This window comes from Leptonychotes weddellii, chromosome 6 (assembly GCF_054177405.1).
Source record: "Leptonychotes weddellii isolate Sample4059 chromosome 6, ASM5417740v2, whole genome shotgun sequence".
Taxonomy (NCBI): domain Eukaryota; kingdom Metazoa; phylum Chordata; class Mammalia; order Carnivora; family Phocidae; genus Leptonychotes; species Leptonychotes weddellii.
This window is the reverse complement of record NC_138374.1, coordinates 113,172,534-113,189,070: the sequence shown is the minus strand read 5'-3', so window position 1 is coordinate 113,189,070 and position 16,537 is coordinate 113,172,534. Positions and strand designations below refer to the sequence as shown.

At 47.5% G+C, this 16,537-nt stretch overlaps 1 protein-coding gene across 6 annotated transcripts in view; it reads right to left on the bottom strand.

The window, feature by feature from the left end:
- Positions 1–4,692: 4,692 nt before the first annotated feature.
- The window catches only part of NAV1 (neuron navigator 1), a 244,319-nt gene continuing 232,474 nt past the window's right edge, over positions 4,693–16,537 (bottom strand). For all 6 annotated transcript variants that reach the window (XM_081823043.1, XM_081823041.1, XM_081823044.1 and 3 more), the window contains 12 exons: positions 16,324–16,516; positions 16,063–16,231; positions 15,657–15,754; positions 15,390–15,485; positions 14,987–15,146; positions 14,292–14,527; positions 13,386–13,540; positions 13,171–13,242; positions 12,502–12,698; positions 11,862–11,980; positions 9,856–10,053; positions 4,693–8,155 (listed from right to left, as the gene is read on the bottom strand). In XM_081823043.1, the coding sequence (XP_081679169.1) occupies positions 8,060–8,155; positions 9,856–10,053; positions 11,862–11,980; positions 12,502–12,698; positions 13,171–13,242; positions 13,386–13,540; positions 14,292–14,527; positions 14,987–15,146; positions 15,390–15,485; positions 15,657–15,754; positions 16,063–16,231; positions 16,324–16,516 (1,789 nt within the window). In that variant the 3' untranslated portion in view covers positions 4,693–8,059. The remainder of the gene's footprint in view (positions 8,156–9,855; positions 10,054–11,861; positions 11,981–12,501; positions 12,699–13,170; positions 13,243–13,385; positions 13,541–14,291; positions 14,528–14,986; positions 15,147–15,389; positions 15,486–15,656; positions 15,755–16,062; positions 16,232–16,323; positions 16,517–16,537) is intronic.

Here is a 16,537-nt window from a genome sequence, read left to right as displayed (position 1 = left end):
AGGGCTTTAAGGAGAGAGGTCTGGGTCAGAAATAGCTATTTTAAACCAGTCTTTCCCCCCCACCCCAAACACTGAAAAAAACCGTTGGCTCACGTGAGTCTCTTCATCTCAGCCTTAAGAATTCAAAGGTAGGGAAAAAGAAACTTAAGTGGACTGGGCAGTGGAGAGTGGTCACCTGAAAAAGACCCAGTCCCTTGGCTTTCCAGCCTAGTTGAGCCCAACTTCAAAATTGTGGAGTCTGACCAGGAGAGGGCACCTGCGTGGGGAAGGGTATTTCCTCCAGAGTAAGTACTTGAATGACTATTTGAGAATGAATCCTATTCGCTGAGAACGTATAAATTTTTTTTCCCCAGAGAAATTGTGGCTGGACATTTAAGGAGTGAAGTTTAATATGGATATCCTCGGGCTGGTTGTAGGAAATGGTTGAAGGAATAGAGATAATGCTAAATACTGGAGCAAGTGGAGAGGATTATCCAGAGGAGTTAAAAATGCAGGGCAGAATGTAAATAAAACAATACATTTCAAATTTTAAAAAATGCACGTCAGGTTGGCAAGCACGTAGTGGCAGAGGGGTAGAATGGCATGTTTTCGGAATGGGAGGCTCTAGAGCAAGAGGAACAGGTAATTTTTAGCAAGCTGTTCAGGTTGAGTGCCTTAAAATGGTTTCTAGGAACTCTGACTCTCATTCCCAAGTGGCAGAGGAAACCAGATGGCAATTCCTAGCCTAGTTCTAAGACTATGGCTGCTAAATTGATAGTGATCTGGGGGTGTCACTTCATTTGAGTATTCTTCCTAAAGATTGATTCCTTGACTTGAGGACAGCTCTAAACACATTTGTCATTTCTCATGTGAGAGGACAGGTGGGTTGTGTTACCACAATTTCATAGGGGAAAGATTGCTTCTTGGACCTTGAAATTCCAAAGTAGGGAATAGTAGGACTTCTTTTCCTTCTTTCCTTGTTCCATTAGAGCAGCTTCTTTTTTCCTGGGTTAATTCACTTTTACCCCTGGAAGAGAACAGGAAAGTCCAGAGGGTGGTAGATTTTCAAACATTGTGGCAGTGGATGGAGGACTCAAGAACCCTGAATTTTGGGCTGGTGAAAGATGCTATGTCCACAGCGTGCAAGTAGGGAACTCCCCGACCCCTCCTTTCCCCAACCAAAGGGTTCCAGAGCTCCTGCTTAGGATCTGAGGATCAGACATTTCCAGGGAGATGAGGTTTACCTCTTGGTTAGGCAAATGACCGCAAGCAGTCTCACCTTGCAGATCAAGGAATGGGCCACAAGATAAATGGAGACAGAAACCAGACAGAGAGGGAACTAGAGAGAACCAGTGGACAATACAGGAGATAACTTTATTGAAACGCAAATGGCATCAAACAGATGAATCTTGCTGGGAGGAGACATGCCTGATGGAACAGAGGGCCCAGATGAGAGGGGCCTCTGGCAGTGATGGAGGAAGGCCTCTTCAGCTGGCCTGGCATGGATTTAATTTTCAACCAATTTGTTACTTAAAACAAATTACTGAGGGGACAGCTCAGCTCTCTTCATGATTGTTACCGCAACTATATACAACGGTTTGCTTTCCAGGTTCAAATTTGCTTTCTCTACATTAGATATAAAAGGGGGTAGATTGAAAGACGGGAGGGTCAAATGAGAAAAAACAAACACACAGGTACATACATATCCTGGTTTGGGGCTTTATGTCCAATAAATTAAAAAAAACACACAAAAACCTGGTGCAAAAATTCCTCCCCACTTTCCACCTGAGGATTGCCATGCACTTGAGAAACACAGTCTCCATCACATAAACAGTGCTGCCTAAAACAGGATGGGGGTGGGAGGGGGGGGGGAAGGAAAGAAATCTGGTAGGGGTTGGAATTCATTAAAAAAAAAAGATTGTTCTGGTACAAAAACAAAACAACACACAAAAAACAACAACAGTAACAAAAGTCATTAAGTGGGAGGCTCCTGCACAGCAGGAGCCCAGACACTGGCTGGGATATGGGAGCTCTTGGCTTATTATCTAACATCTTCAGTCTCCAAGGAATGGGAAGGAAGCAGGAAGATCGCACAGGAGATGACCAAAGGCCCGTTATAGGCCTTCGGGGGGACCGAAGGGGTGATTTTAGTGAAATCTGTTTTACACTTGTCTTCTTCCAGCCTTAGTTCCTCCCCAGATGCTTGGTCCTAGATTTCAAGAGGCCTAGTACTAGCACATTACTTTGTCCTCTACCCATAAGCTCCCTCACAGGGAAAACTGACAAACTTGAAACAAAACCAGTTGTCAATAGCCTCATCTACCCCATGGCCCCACCAACTAGAATCTGAAAAGATAAGAAGCTCCTCTCAGATTTTTTTTTTTTTAAAAGGATTTTATTCTATCACTGTGGCTGAGTCATTCTGTACCCTAGGCCTGGCGTGGGGAAAGGAAAGGATGAGCCCAGGGACTTAGTTGTCCCTGTCCTGCATCTTCATTGTGCTTCAGCCCGTCCTGTGAGCGGAGCAGAGCATGGAGACGGGGTCTTCCTCGGGGTACTGGAGCCCTCCAGCTGCCCCGGGGAAGGAGGTTCTGGCCAGGTTTCTCAGACCCAGCAGTGCCATTTAGAACTCAACTAAAGGAGAGGGGATGTTGCTAAGAGCACAAGTTGCCATGGAAATACAAATGAGATTTTCTGACTTTTCTCATCCTATTATATAATCAGAAAAAGCCTTGGAGTAGACACAATCTAGCAGAAGAGCAGTCTGGAAGAGACCTCCAACTGCTTGCTTCAGCTACTGCCCATTCGTTTCCCAGGTAAAAATTTCAGAGCCAGGAGATTTTTCTCTGAAGATTGTGTTCAACTCAAAGAGATTCCTGCTTTCCCCCTCCCGTCTGCCCAAAGGCACATGAACCTTTTCTGTGTTAAATAAAAGGAAAAACAGAAACATAAGGAAGCATGGGAAAGGTAACTTTCAAATTAATGTAAAAGCCTGAATTACAACCTAGGACCTTATTTTTTGGTCCTAAAGCCCCTCGGTGTGGGGACTCTGCTGCTTGCCTTTCCCTTTAAAAAAGTGACTTTCACACTGTAGCGTGCATCAGAATTACCAAGAGGGTTTGTTAAAACACAAATGGCTGGGCCCTCTCCTTAGTTTCTGATTCAGTAGGTCTGAGATGGGGCCTGATAATTTCATTTTTAACAAGTTCCCAGATGTTGCCGCAGCTGCTGGTCTGGAAACATAGGATGAAAACCAGTATTCTAAGAAATGAGAGTTGAATCAAGGGACCAAGGGTCCACTTACTTCCATGACCACTCTTGTCAACAGAAAATTCTCCATGGCATAATCATTCAGAAAAATAGCCAAAACATCAAACTGGGAGGAGCCAGTATACATAGGTTTAATTTTCAACTCTAATGGTCTCTATGCAGCCTCCAAATTTCTATTGGGGTCCTCATCTTCCAGTTTACTTCTGTTTCCCAGTCTCTGGCTGGCAGTGCTTGCTTCCAGGGCTAGGCTGAGCTCGCATCTGCACACACATGGATCCTCGGCAGTGGGGAGGGCCCACTTGGTGGCCCCATAGATCCCTGATCAGGTTGGTTGAGGACTCATGAATATATAAAGCTGATTCAAGTATAAAGGGCAATTATCTTCAGGCATTGGCCTTTTGGGAACACAGTGTCCCTAAGGCCATTTTATTATTTATGGCCTCTTTAGTGGAGCCATGAACCACTAGTAGCCAGAACTTGCTAGTAGTTCCTAGTCATCAAAAGAGTGTACCAGCATTAAATTAGTATATCCATTAGCAAAACCTCTGGCTGGAAAAACACATTTCAGCCCGTCAGTGGGGTTGACTTATAGTCTGCTTATTAGCGTCAGCTTAGCTAAGGCCCGAGAATAAGAAAAATAAGTATGATGAGGAGTTACATTTGGTGATCTGGATTACTTTAACACTTGAACCCTGTGTTAAACCTGTGATTAGGACAAGAACAGCTTCCTTTCCTAAACACCCTGAAATAAAGAATTCTTAGTCTCCTGTAGGTCTCCTGATGCTGGCTTGTAGGACCAAGTCCCACTCGGTCTGGCAAATTTCACCTATAAGCAGGGTTTCTGGATATGGGTGTCCTCTCAGGTGATGATGTGAGGTGTTTGTGAGAAAGAGCAGGCTGTTGTCTTCCTACTCTTTTGGAATACCACAGAACTAGTGACCTCCAAGACTGGAAGGGAGTGTCCCTCTGAATCGTGTGACCCTCATGTCAGGGAGCTAGGAGTGGAGGCGTGGTGAGATTAGGTCCATTGGGAGTCTTGCAAACAGGAAAACCAAAAAGCCAGAAATGAAATGAAATGAAAAAAAAAAATCACTATTTCTTCTGAAATCCTTAAGGAGTATGAATAGATTAGTTAGAAGGCTGGTAATTCAAGACCAAAATGTAGCATGCCAATCAATAAGGACTTCATTGTAGGGTCTGTCCATGGACAGCAAATCTTTCTTCCCTGTCAGCCTCTAGCTTCCCAATGGTCAGACTACATGAAAAAGACGTTGGTATAAGGATTCACACAAAGACAGAGATAAGCACCGTAGAGCTGCCACAAAGCATAGATTTTTTAAAAATATTCTGAAGCCTCAGAAGTTAGGAAACAGCAACCGCAAAGTGCTCTTGAAGGCGGGGGCGGGGGGGGGGGGGAAGAGAGACACACACAGACATCAGGTCCTGTATTAGCCTCCAATTACCTAGTATTTTATTTTTAATGCCTAGGCAGGGATTGAGAAACACATACACTGGACAGAATGTGTTGTGGTCGTCTTCATCCAGAAATGAGAGGGAGTCTGCGGAGGAACCTCTCCTGGAGTCATGGCTCTCCCCAGAAGTTGATGTTGGGTATTGAACCATGTCATCTGCTAGCCCACTTTGGTGAGGAATGGAGTTGAGGGTCTGGAGAGGAAGGGGAGAGCACACATCCCAGTCCTACATAGGCTGGGTTCTTCTGAAGGTGCCCAGGGGCTGAGAAATTAGCCGTGGGACCCAGTTTTCATTTTCGGAGGGATCCCAGAGTCTCAACTAAGAAGCAGGTGCGTAGGTAGGAGAGAATGCTGTGGATTCGCTCTTGTCATTAGTTCTAGGGCAGTAAGGGGGAAACTCAGGTTTTCTGCTTCAGAGAAGTCTGGATGAGCACCCCAAGGGGTTATAGCACCATGAGGAGGCTCAACTTTCTGCAGTTGCCACATAAGCATGATTCCTTGGTGAGACAACAAATCCCCACAATGAGGGGCCCAAGTGTGCAACTGTAAACAGGGTCCCAGGCTCCAGAGGGAAAGCTGAGGCTGCAGTGCCACCTCATTAGATGGGAACACACTTTTGGAGGAAAGCAGCTAGAGACCTGGGCTAAATGCAGCAGTCAACTCAGAGTAGAGGGTGGTGGGTCCCAGAAATAGAGAGTAAAATTAGTAACATGAGAGGCCTCCAGAATCAACCTGCTGAGGATCCAAGTAAAATTCATGGTGGTATCCATGGTTACCAGGGAGCCAAGAATCCCTTTGGAGGTCTGAGGCAGTTGGAATGGAGGAAGGGGTTCTCCCCTTTCCTTTTTCTCAAGTAGCCAGTAACATCCATGATAGAAGGCACTGGCTGGGCAGCACCAGAAAGTAGAGTTAAGGGCTCAACCACCTGATCAAGATGGCATTAAAAGTCTGAGCCTTGCCATGGGACTGGAGCTAAGGACAGGGTTCAGAAGAGGCCTTGGTCCAAAGAAGGCCCATCTGGTCCTCCCTTCCTTCCAAGTTGGAACATCCAGCTCTGGGGCCTCCTCATTCTGCACAGCAGAGACCTTAAGGCAATGATATCAGCACCATCCTTGAACAAACAGCCTCTTCCCACCACAGAATTGCATATTTTACAGCTGAGTTGTTGGGGATATTCACAGCTCATGGACTTAGCAGCAAAAGCACTAAAAGTCTCCAGCATAGAGGACCCTGTCATCCCTGGGAGCTACCAGATGAATGCGGAAGCTTTCTTGGGGAGCAACCTGAACCATCTGTTGGACCTAAATGGAAAGATTCTGATATGAAGAGTCAGATGCATGTACTCCTTGGTTGGGTGGGAAAGAACAGTCCAGGTGAGTATGCCTGTAGATTCGGATAAGGTCTTGTGCTACATAGGAATCTGAAGAATGCACACTTGGGCCCAGGCTCATCACAGGTCTTTGATCTGTAGAGCCCTGAAACTTCATCCTCGCCAGGCAGTTCAGCCTGGATCTCATCCCACAGGGGCTTCCAGAAATGGCAGGTAGAGGACTTGTCCACTTGAGATAAGCAAGGCTCCATAGTCCTTCAGGGTCCATCTTAATGGATCCCAGATCTTCTGCCCCCCATGTATTAGACATCTAATCAAAGGCTTCTTTCTAGCTGGCACCTTGGGTTTTGGCTACATTTCTTAGATGATCCTGAGGGTCTAGATAAGCAGAGGATGTGCACTTAATGGAGGTTAAGATTTCCTACTAGATTGTGAACACAACAGCTCAAGTCTTGCCTTTTTTGTTTTTTTAAACCTGGTGACTGGCAGACAGTAAGTACTCAGTAAGTCCTTGCTGAGTGAAAGCATATAGACTGCCAGGCCTTCGGGGCAACTTCTACTGAAGGTGGATCCCTTTAGAAGGCAGATCTTTGCCACCAAGTCAAACTCCTTGAACCTTATATTCTGACTGGGAGTATTTCATATGGATGTCCAGTCTCCTGTAAGTGAATATTTACTTGTCAAGAACAAATAGTAAAGGCCAGCTACGGATTTTTGATTCAGTTGAGCAGAGTGGCCGCCATCAGAATAGCGCAATGGGGGGCCCAACAGGCCACAAGACAAAGGAATATTCCCAGTTTCCTGGTTTTCCTCCAGTCCAGCGTGGAGCTCAGAGTAGATCTTCTATCAACATGGGGTGATACACTCTCAGACTGGAGGCTGGCAGCTGAGCTCCCAGGCAGAACGTGTGCTTTCTCAAAAGGGAAGTCAAGGTTCTTTTACTACTTTTGTCTGAGCCAATGCTTCGGGTCTCCTGTAAGTCCCAAGGATGCCAAAAATAGTGGCATGGCAGGCATCTAGCTAGTGTCAATTAGATGGCATCAGATTCTCCGAAGAAAACCCACTTGGAAAAGCCAAACTAGCCCCAGGAAAAGCAACCCAAGCATTTTGTGGACATGAGAGGAAATGGAAAAAAAAAAAGAAAGAAAAGGAAAATAAATAGGCACACGGGAGGGGAAAAAAAAGAAAACAAAAAGCGAAAATAAAAAATAAAAAAAGTAGGGTTTATTGACTCATGCATGTTAAATTAGAGGGTATAAGACAGAGCTAACAGTCTTTCTTTGAAGGCTGGAATGCTATTGTTGTGGTCTGGTGACTTCCGAGATAGGCAGCCATCTTGTCTTCATCCCCTAAGTCATCCAGGGATGGGCAGCACGTTCTCTACTTTGGCAACTTCTTCCTCTCTCTCCAGCGTCATCTTTTCCTTTCTTTTTTTGTGTTTTTTTAAAATATCTTTTACAGATTGATTTAAACATTTTTTTAAACCACATGCTTCTTTTTCTGGGCTCCAGCCAGATCTCTGGGGGAAGAGTTATTGGCAGTGGTGACGGAACTCGGAAGGGTCTGCGAGAAATTCTGGGGAGCTTCCACCTCCCTCAGATTTCCCCACACAGGGCTGTCTCTCCCAGAGCTCTTCGTGAGAATCAGTTAGGAACTGCTGCCGGTTTTTCTGAGGTCTTCTGAACCCCTCCCCAGAAAGCCTAGGAGTTTATAATTGAGACACGAAATCAAGGAAAAAGACCCAGAATCATCTTTTCCCCAAAGTCATGAGAGGAGGCCAGTAAATATATCTAGGGGACACAAGTTTCCAAACTCCACCCCACCAGTCCTTACTAGGAAGTTCTCAAGGTGCAGCACCAAGAACCTGCCCTCTTCCTTCACCTCCTCCTCCCCCTCCTGTTCTCTTGGGCCAGAGAGCCAGTCCTCTGGAAGAAGAGAGGGGAGAGGAGGAGAGAACGTCGCTGATGCCAGCATTCTGCTGTCCGGGGTGACAGTGACTGCTGGACCCTCAAAGCGTGGCCTGGAGGTTGGGGTCCAGGATGGTTTCTCGATCTGGAGACTCAATGTAATTGGCAGCTTCCTGAAGTTTCAGCAGCATGGCCATCTAAAGAGGGGCAAAAGGATGGATTCATGAGAGTCGGGACTCAGTCCTGCCCACAGAAGGGAAACATAAAGCAATCTAGATCAGGGGTCTGATCCTTGGTTTGGAAGTGATGAAGGGCCCAGAGAGTATACAGGTGGCTCCTGAAAAAGCAGCAGTGGTTACTTCAACCCTGTCTGTAAGCATGTGTGTGTGATGCTCGGGAGTATCTCGGCTCTACGAGGTGCTGTGCTGTGATGTGGGAGGGATGTCGAAACAAGAGAGCCTCTGCCTCCAAGGTGGTCACACTCAGGAGAGGACAGAAGGCCTGGACGTACTGACTAATACTGGGAGGGATGTGCGAAGTGGCCGTAAGAACGTCTGTGTGTGTCAACTTCTTCCAAAGAGATCATAGCCGAACACAGTGTCATCACGAGTCTGTCCTGCACACCCACCCTCTGCCACAACACACAGCCTAGTGCTTCGTGTCAGGTCTAAATGCTTCAGTGTATCCACCTCCTTCCTCCTTCCCTCTTTACCTCTCTCCAGCTCCCATGCCTCTTCAAGACTGTGACCCTCCGTTTCAGCTAAGTATACCTGGCTGGTTCTCTATTGAATCTTCTATTTACATGATTATTAACAGTCTTCCAATTTAATGGCTTGTTTTTTTATTTACACAGGTAACACCTGTTTTTAGCAAAGTCAAAACTTAAATTAAAATGTATTATGACTAAAGTGGAAGAATTTCTTACTTGCAACGTAAAACTGCAAGGTCACAGGAGTGGTGCACGTTAAATTTTAATACAAACTGCTTAGTTATCTTCCAAAATGGCTTTGCTAATCAACACTCCCACCAGCAGAGGATGAAGCCTGCGCTTGCATACACACTATTTCTGCCAATGTGAAACGGTTTTCTTCTTGTTTTGATGTTGCATTTCCACGATTATTAGAGAAGTTAAGGTTCTTTTTGTATTTTCATTGGCTATTTGCACTTCCTCTAGTCAAATGCCTGTTCGTATCCTTTGTCCATTCTTCTAATTGGAAATTTTATGGGAAGTTTTATATATTCTAGGTACCAATCCTCTTTCGGTTACAAGCCTTGCAAATATTTGCCCCTAGTTGGTCACTTGTCTCAGACTACTTTTCATAGTGGTTCATGAAATCCACTGAACCGCAGCAATCCTCAGGATAATACCAGAGTAGAGGGAGAGGTAGAGACAGAGTGTATGTGTATCCCACTGCTCTCTTTTCTGGTTAATAGTCCTACCTGGGATCTGCCTGAGACTCAGGTCTTTACTAGAATACATCTTGCTAGCATGCATTATTATGTAGCTTAAGATAGGTTGTAGGCATATGATCTTTATAACCAGGATTCTGACTGTTGAGCTCCTCACTGGCCTCATTCTAGTCCTAGCCTTGCTGATACCCTTCAGCCTCCATCAGGGTATGCATGAAAAGTTCAATTCCAGGGGCGCCTGGGTGGCTCAGTTGGTTCAGCATCTGACTCTTGATTTCGGTTCAGGTCACGATCTCGGGATCGTGGGATCAAGCCCTGCAGTAGGCTCCATGTATGGTGCGGAGTCTACTTGTCCCTCTCCCTCTGCTCCTCCCCCAGCTCACGCGCGCGTGTGCACGTGCGCTCTCTCTCAAATAAATAAAATCTTAAAAAAAAAAGTTCAGTTCCATAATACTCTTATTTTTACCTTCGAATGGCTTCTACTCACCAGGGGGTCTGAGTCCAAAGAACTCGGGGTGCTATCTTTGACTGTCCTATCCTCGGGAGGTGAGGCAATGCTATGAGGGCCCACGGTGGGAGGGGGCAGGTGGTATAGCTTCGACTGGTCTTGTTGGGCTGATGGCCAGGGAAGAGTGTCCCGGACCCACTCCACTGGGTCCTCCCAAGCGGCTTTCTGTCCATGGACCTGGATAGAAGGGGAAATGCAGTTACTGGCAGAGGGATCTACAGATGGAGGCTTGCACATGCAGTCTCCTGATGGCCATACGCATTTCCTCCAATGGGAAGCCTTGAGACTCTGATCCCCATGAGTTGAAACTCAACTCCTTTGAGTTTCCCCACAAAGGAAATAAATTGGTGTGACTAGGTAAAATGATTCTGGAGGATGATTTGGCAGACTGTGTTAAAAACTTAACATGTGCATGGGGCGCCTGGGTGGCTCAGTTGGTTAAGCATCAGATTCTTGATTTCGGCTCAGGTCATGATCTCAGGGTTGTGAGATCCAGCCTTGCGTTGGCTCTGCACTGGGTGTAGAGCCTGCTTAAGATTCTCTCTCTCCCTTTGCCCTTCCACACCACTCCCCACTCTCTAAAGACAAAAACAAAAAACCCCAAAAAACAAAACAAAAAAAACCAATAAAAAACACTTAGTATGTACCCATCTTATGACCCCATAATTTTAGTAGGAAGTTCTTCCTTAGTAATCATATCCTTTTTTAAATTTTTAAAAATTTTCATTTTTTCATTTTTTTAAAGATTTTATTTATTTGATAGAGACACAGCGAGGGAGGGAACACAAGCAGGGGGAGTGGGAGAGGGAGAAGCAGGCTTCCCGCTGAGCAGGGAACCCGATGCGGGGCAATATCCTTTTTTTAAAACCTTTTTTTCTTTTTCCTTTTAAGTAGGCTCCACGCCCAACGTGGGGCTTGAACTCATGACCCCAAGATCAAGAGCTGAACGCTCTACCGACTGAGCCAAAAAGGCACCCCAGTAATCCTATCTTTTAAAAGAATTTTGACTTTGTTGAAAACAGATGTTATCTGTGTAAAAACACTTTGAAATTGGAAAACTATAAATAATAATGCAAAATTTGGGGCACATGGGTGGCTCAGTTGGTTAGGCGTCTGACTTCAGCTCAGGTCATGATCCCACAGTACTGGGATAGGATCGGGCCCTGGGTCAGGCTCCCTGCTCAGCAGGGAGGCTGCTTGCCCCTCTGCCCCTCCCCCTACTTGTGCTCTCTCTCTCTCTCTCAAATAAATAAATAAATAAAAATAATAATGCAAAAATAAATGAGATAATGATCTCTGGCACCGCCTGATAGACAGCATCTCTATAGACACTTACCACATCATCAGGGGCTATCTACTGCAATAACAAATTACTTTTATGGAAAATACATGGCCAGTAGGATCCAGACACCATACTGTAGTTCACTAGTGCTGGAATGGACGCTAGTGATCATTATGCCCTAATTCACAGGTGGAAAAAAACTGGGGAGGCTTTACTAAAATGCTACCTTCCTTTTGCATAAAGTTTTTACTCTAGTTTCTAAAAATCTTTTCACATATTTCATGTCTTCAAAACAACCCAGTGATTTAGGCAGAGCAGACTTTATTATCTCCTTTCTTATATATATAGGGATGTTAAAAAAGGTTATGTAACTTGACCATTTTTATTAGTAGTTAGTAATAAGCTAAGGCTGTAACAGGGTTTTACTTAATTCTGAGCTTGATGATTTCTCTATTAGCTCTGACGTTAGAAAGGTCTGAGTTTGGCAGAGCCAGAAGGCCCAGGACTGGAGACAGGCCCCAGAGACTGTGGTCCTATAGCCATTTGCTGAATGGTGGCTGGACACTGGGCCTTACTATACCTCTTAGCAAAAGAACTTGACAAGTCTTCGTAGCCTCATGTCTAACACTGAAGGATGTTTCTGCTTTGTTAGGTGGGACAGCCTGACCTTGGGGACTGAGTAGAGTCAGAGGGTAGGGCTCACCTTGATCCCATCCTTCGCTCCTTCCTGTAGGTAGGGAATGATGGAATTATTCCACAGGTCAATGAACCAGGTCCGGAAGTCCTCAATGCCAATGGGACAGGACAGAAAGAAGCAAGGGCCTATGGAAAAGGATGAGGCCAGTAAGATGGCTGAGCACCCAGCTCTCCCCAGTCATCTGTCTCTTCTACTCCTTAATACCAGGCAGAGGGGTCTGATAACCAAAGAAGTAAATGACATTTAGAGTCGGGCTGTCCTGAGATTGTTGTCAAGACCAATGGGAGTGGCTGCCTGGCTGGCAGCCTCATCAGCAATACTTCTTCACAAGGTGGAAGTGAGGTGAGGGAATGAGGGCAAGTTTCCCAATTCCCTTCTAAACACTTTCTTTTCCCCATTAGTTGTGGGAGAAGTGAGGGAGTGGGGCTAGCTTTCTGATGACTGAAGTGATTCACCCAAATCATGGCTCTAACTGCAGAGGGGAATGCTTGGTGAGTAATTAAGCGGTCCTGGGTCTGAAGCCACGAGGCTTGCTACCCCTTTACATGCTGAAGACTCCAGAAAGAAACGGGAACATCGCTCTGAGTGGCAAAGTAGGAAAGGCGAGCCACCTTCTGACCCCAAGGGGGAAGCTGAACCCCAGTACCGATGAGGAAGTCTGAGGTGCTGTGCTTCTCAAGGAAGGTGTGGAGATGGTACCACAGCTTGGGCACCCAGTCGAGCACCCGAAGCAGCTCTTCCTTGTTGGCATTGATGTCACTGTCCGACTCTACCAGCTTCCTCCTCAGGTAACGAACCAGGAAGCCATTGGCTGGCTCCACGTTGTTGGAGAAGGTCAGCATCCTGCAGCCAGGAATGGGGAGAGGGGTCAGGGTGGCCATGTGGACATGGTCGGCATCCATCTCCTGCCAGTCCGTCCCTCCTCCCACCTGCCTCCCACTAACGCCCACTGGGTTTCTTCTCAAGTAATGGCCGAGTTGACTGAACAGGCAGAGCTGATTCTCAAACCAGTGACCCTCTTCAGAGAACCATCTGACCTCAGTGACCCGGATGAGGGGGGTGTGTGGGCAGAGAACCCAAATTACAGCATCTTAGCTGCAGCTCTCTTAGTTTTATAGTTCTTTCCTCATCTCGAGGGTTCTCTTCCACCCTGTAACTGACATGGCAAATATCCCTACTCTTTCTTCCCAGCCCAGAGGCCCCGCCTAGTTCTCCTTCCTGCTATCTATTACCCCTCTGGCCAGATCCTGGGATTTAACTAGTTTACAGAACCTTAGGTAGGGTGGGAAGGTTGATCCAGGGCCACAGTTCTTACCTGAAGCTCAAGTGCAAGCCATGATTAGGTGTCATTTTTACAGGCTGATTGGTGGTACCTATGATATAAGGACTGTGGGAAGAAGGAGGAAAAAGGTTCACTTAGACTTAACACTTGCTTTCTGCTATGTACACCCAATGGAAAGCTCACAGGTTGGACTGGACCAAGGCTCTCCTTCTTCCCACTGTAGGAGTTTGGTCCGGACTCCAGCTTACCATTTGTGGTACTTGCAGGTGAGAGCCCCATTGACCAGCTCACTGATGGAGCCTGCTTCACTCAGGTCATCCAGCAGGATCACCAGTGGGACATCCCCAATTCCTGTTTCCCGGTCTATCTGGTTGGCCAGGTTGGAGAGATAGAGTTGCAGATCCTGAAATAAAAGAAGGAAGTGGCTCAGCACTCAGGAGTAGTGAGCACTTGGATCAGCCTTGGGAGGAGGGGTTTTGGAGAAGGTATGCTAGTTCTGGATTCCCCTGGAACCTTTGGTTCCTGTTTGATGCATCTGAACATTTGACTCCAGAACTACTGTGGACTGATAAACAGTGGTCCCAAAGGCTCTAAGGCAACCATCTTAAGTAGCGGCTCCTAAATCCCTGAAGGGTGGGGATCATATCCTATTTCCTAATGGGCTTTTCACTAGGTTGGTACCATGAACCACTCCAATAGATAAGCCTCCCCCTGTTGGGGCAACCCCAGAGTGTCAGGGCGTGCTTGAGAGACATCCAGATTTGGCAGGGGACAGCAGAATGTGTCACATGTAATTCTGAGTTCTTCTCCCCAGAAAGCCCAAGGTCAGAGTAATACTGAAAAGAAAGGTAGAGGGAAGGAAATAAACAAAGGGACAGGATTTTCAGGGTCGGCAGAAAGTGAGGTGGAAATGAGGATGTCGTTCAGTCAATGATCAGCAAGAGGGAAAGGCGTATACCAGAGGCAAGGGGAAGTGTGGAGAAAGAAGGGAAGGGAAAAGTCTGGAAAGAAACTGGGGGCAGAGGAGGGACTAGCAAAGGGGAATGCTAAGGGGAAGGGAGGAAAGGGAACAGAAGGGGCAGGAGGGGGCCCGGGGAAGGCCTTGGGGGCTGAGGCCCGAGCAAAGGCTGGTGGGGGTGCCAGGAGGCAGCCACCTTGCAAGACTGCTGGTGCATGTTGAAGGTGCTGACGATGCCCTCGGTGACCTCGCGGCCGGAGCGCTCCACCAAGTACTCAGCCAGCCGGTTGGTCAGGTAGGTCTTGCCCGTGCCGCTGGGGCCCGAGAGGACGAGGCGCCGGTGCTTGAGCAGGAGGCTTATGTAGTGCTGCATCATCGGCTTGGGGACCAGTGTCTCGAACACCAGGCTGTCGACGCACTTCTCCTTCAGACCTGAACCCCCAGCCCCAGAGAGCATGAGCCATGACCAGGGCCCCGAGGACGGCAAGGACCCCTGAAGGGCATACCTTTCTTCACCCAGAAGCCCACTGAAATAACGCAGGGCCACCTGTCCCGGGTTCCACAGGAATCCCCTAAGCCCTAGTTTTGAAAACACAGATCTTATTTTTAGGGACATGCTTGGAGTTACAGGTGTGTGGGTGGAGTGAGAAACCCAGGCTTTCTAGAAATTTCCCTGGGAATGAAAATGGCCCTCGGAACAAAAGTTAGGACTGGATCTTATTCATCTTTCTACCTTCTGTGCCCTTTCCTCCCTTCCCCTTAGTTACTTAAGTACAGTGAGCTGCACGTTATAGCTTCTCAGTAAATCCTTGTTGAATGTATGAGTGACAGATTGATGTTCCTCTCCCTCCCTCACCCCATATTGCTGCACTCCAAAAGACAAAGACTGACCTTTGAGGGAGACTGATATGTTGTTGACACCTCGGCGGCAGGGAGGCATCTCTGGGGGCTCCGCATCCAACAGCCGCTTCACGTGGCTGATGCTATAGCCATGGATGGACTCGGTGCTCAGTCCCAGGGTGGAGGCTGGGTCCATCTTAGAAATGTAGTCCTAACAGAGGAGAAAAGGAGGGAAACAAAAAGATAGAGAGGAACACCAAGATGATGCAAACCCAGACGTACAAGCCACAAATTTCAGAGGGAACGGAAGTCAATGGAGAAAGGGAAGAACCTATGTTTTTCCTAGTTAGCATTTCTCCATGAAGCATCAAAGGTCCCCAAGATCCCAACGCCTGGATGGCTCCATATCCCATGAGAGGATAAACAACCTCTGAGAGTACATGTGTCCCTTTACCTTGAACACTTGGAAAACAGCTTCATCCAGCATCTTCCAGTCCACTTTTCCACTGACCTTGCTACATCCTAGGAAGAATTCCTGCTGTTTCAAGTCCTACACGGCCAAGGAGAAAGAAGTGTGTGAGCCTCAGTGCGGTCCCTCCAAGAAAGGGGGGTGGTCCTAAAAGGCCTTAGCCGTGGGGTACTCTGGTTTGGGGGTTATTCAGAGCCCAGATGTTTTTGGATAAAGATAAGAGTGTCGCCAGGCCTCCCTGAAGTTCCTTACCCCTTTGATGATGTGCTGGGGGGGCATCCGCACCACCACCCGAAGGGTCACTTCCTCCTTTGGACCACAGGTGCTGATGGCATCCATGGGTGACAGGTCTGTCAGCAGTGAAAACAACTATTAGCTTTAGGGGCACCCACAGGCTTTCCTAAACCTCCTAGTCATCATCCCTTCCAAATGACTACTGACTACCAAGAGGAAACCAAAACTCCCAAACGGAAGAGCAATTAGGGTTGAACGACCAGAGTAGGTCTTCGTGTCTCATGACACTGGGGTGCGCTTGGTTTAGGCGCTGTTAAGCTCCATGACCCGAGAGCGGTGCCCCCAGAGCAAGCGGAATGGTGTAGCAGTGACGCAAACCCTCTTTTTCCTGCCACCCTTACAGGTTCTTCTCCCAAACAGGTACCTGTGTCAGTGAGACTTGGGCTGGAGGAATGGGTGAGGGCAAGGCCCAGGGAGCGGCGAGGGGAGGCTAACGCAGAAGATCCGGGGACCTGCCCTGGAGTGGAGCCCGATGAGGGGCCTGGGGCGACCTTCAGCCGGTCGTTCTCGGCTTTCAGCAGGTCCACCTCCAACTGCGGCGAGAACAGATGGGGCGGGGCCGCAGAGTTGGATGGATCTCAAGGCCCGGTCTTCCCTCTGCTCAGCTCTCTGCCCAGATACCCACCTGCATGTTGTGCATCGTCTCCCGAAGTTGGTCCAGTTGGTGGGCAGAGTTGAGGGCTTCCAAGCGGATGTCTGTGAGCTTCATCTCTTTCTCCCACAGCTCGGAGCGCAGTTCCGATACCTCTTTCTTCTCCGGTTCCTCCTCCTCATTGCCATGGAACAGCCTGGTGTGGGGGGCCGGGTGAGCAGGGCCCCTGGAAGAAAGTGAGAGTGAA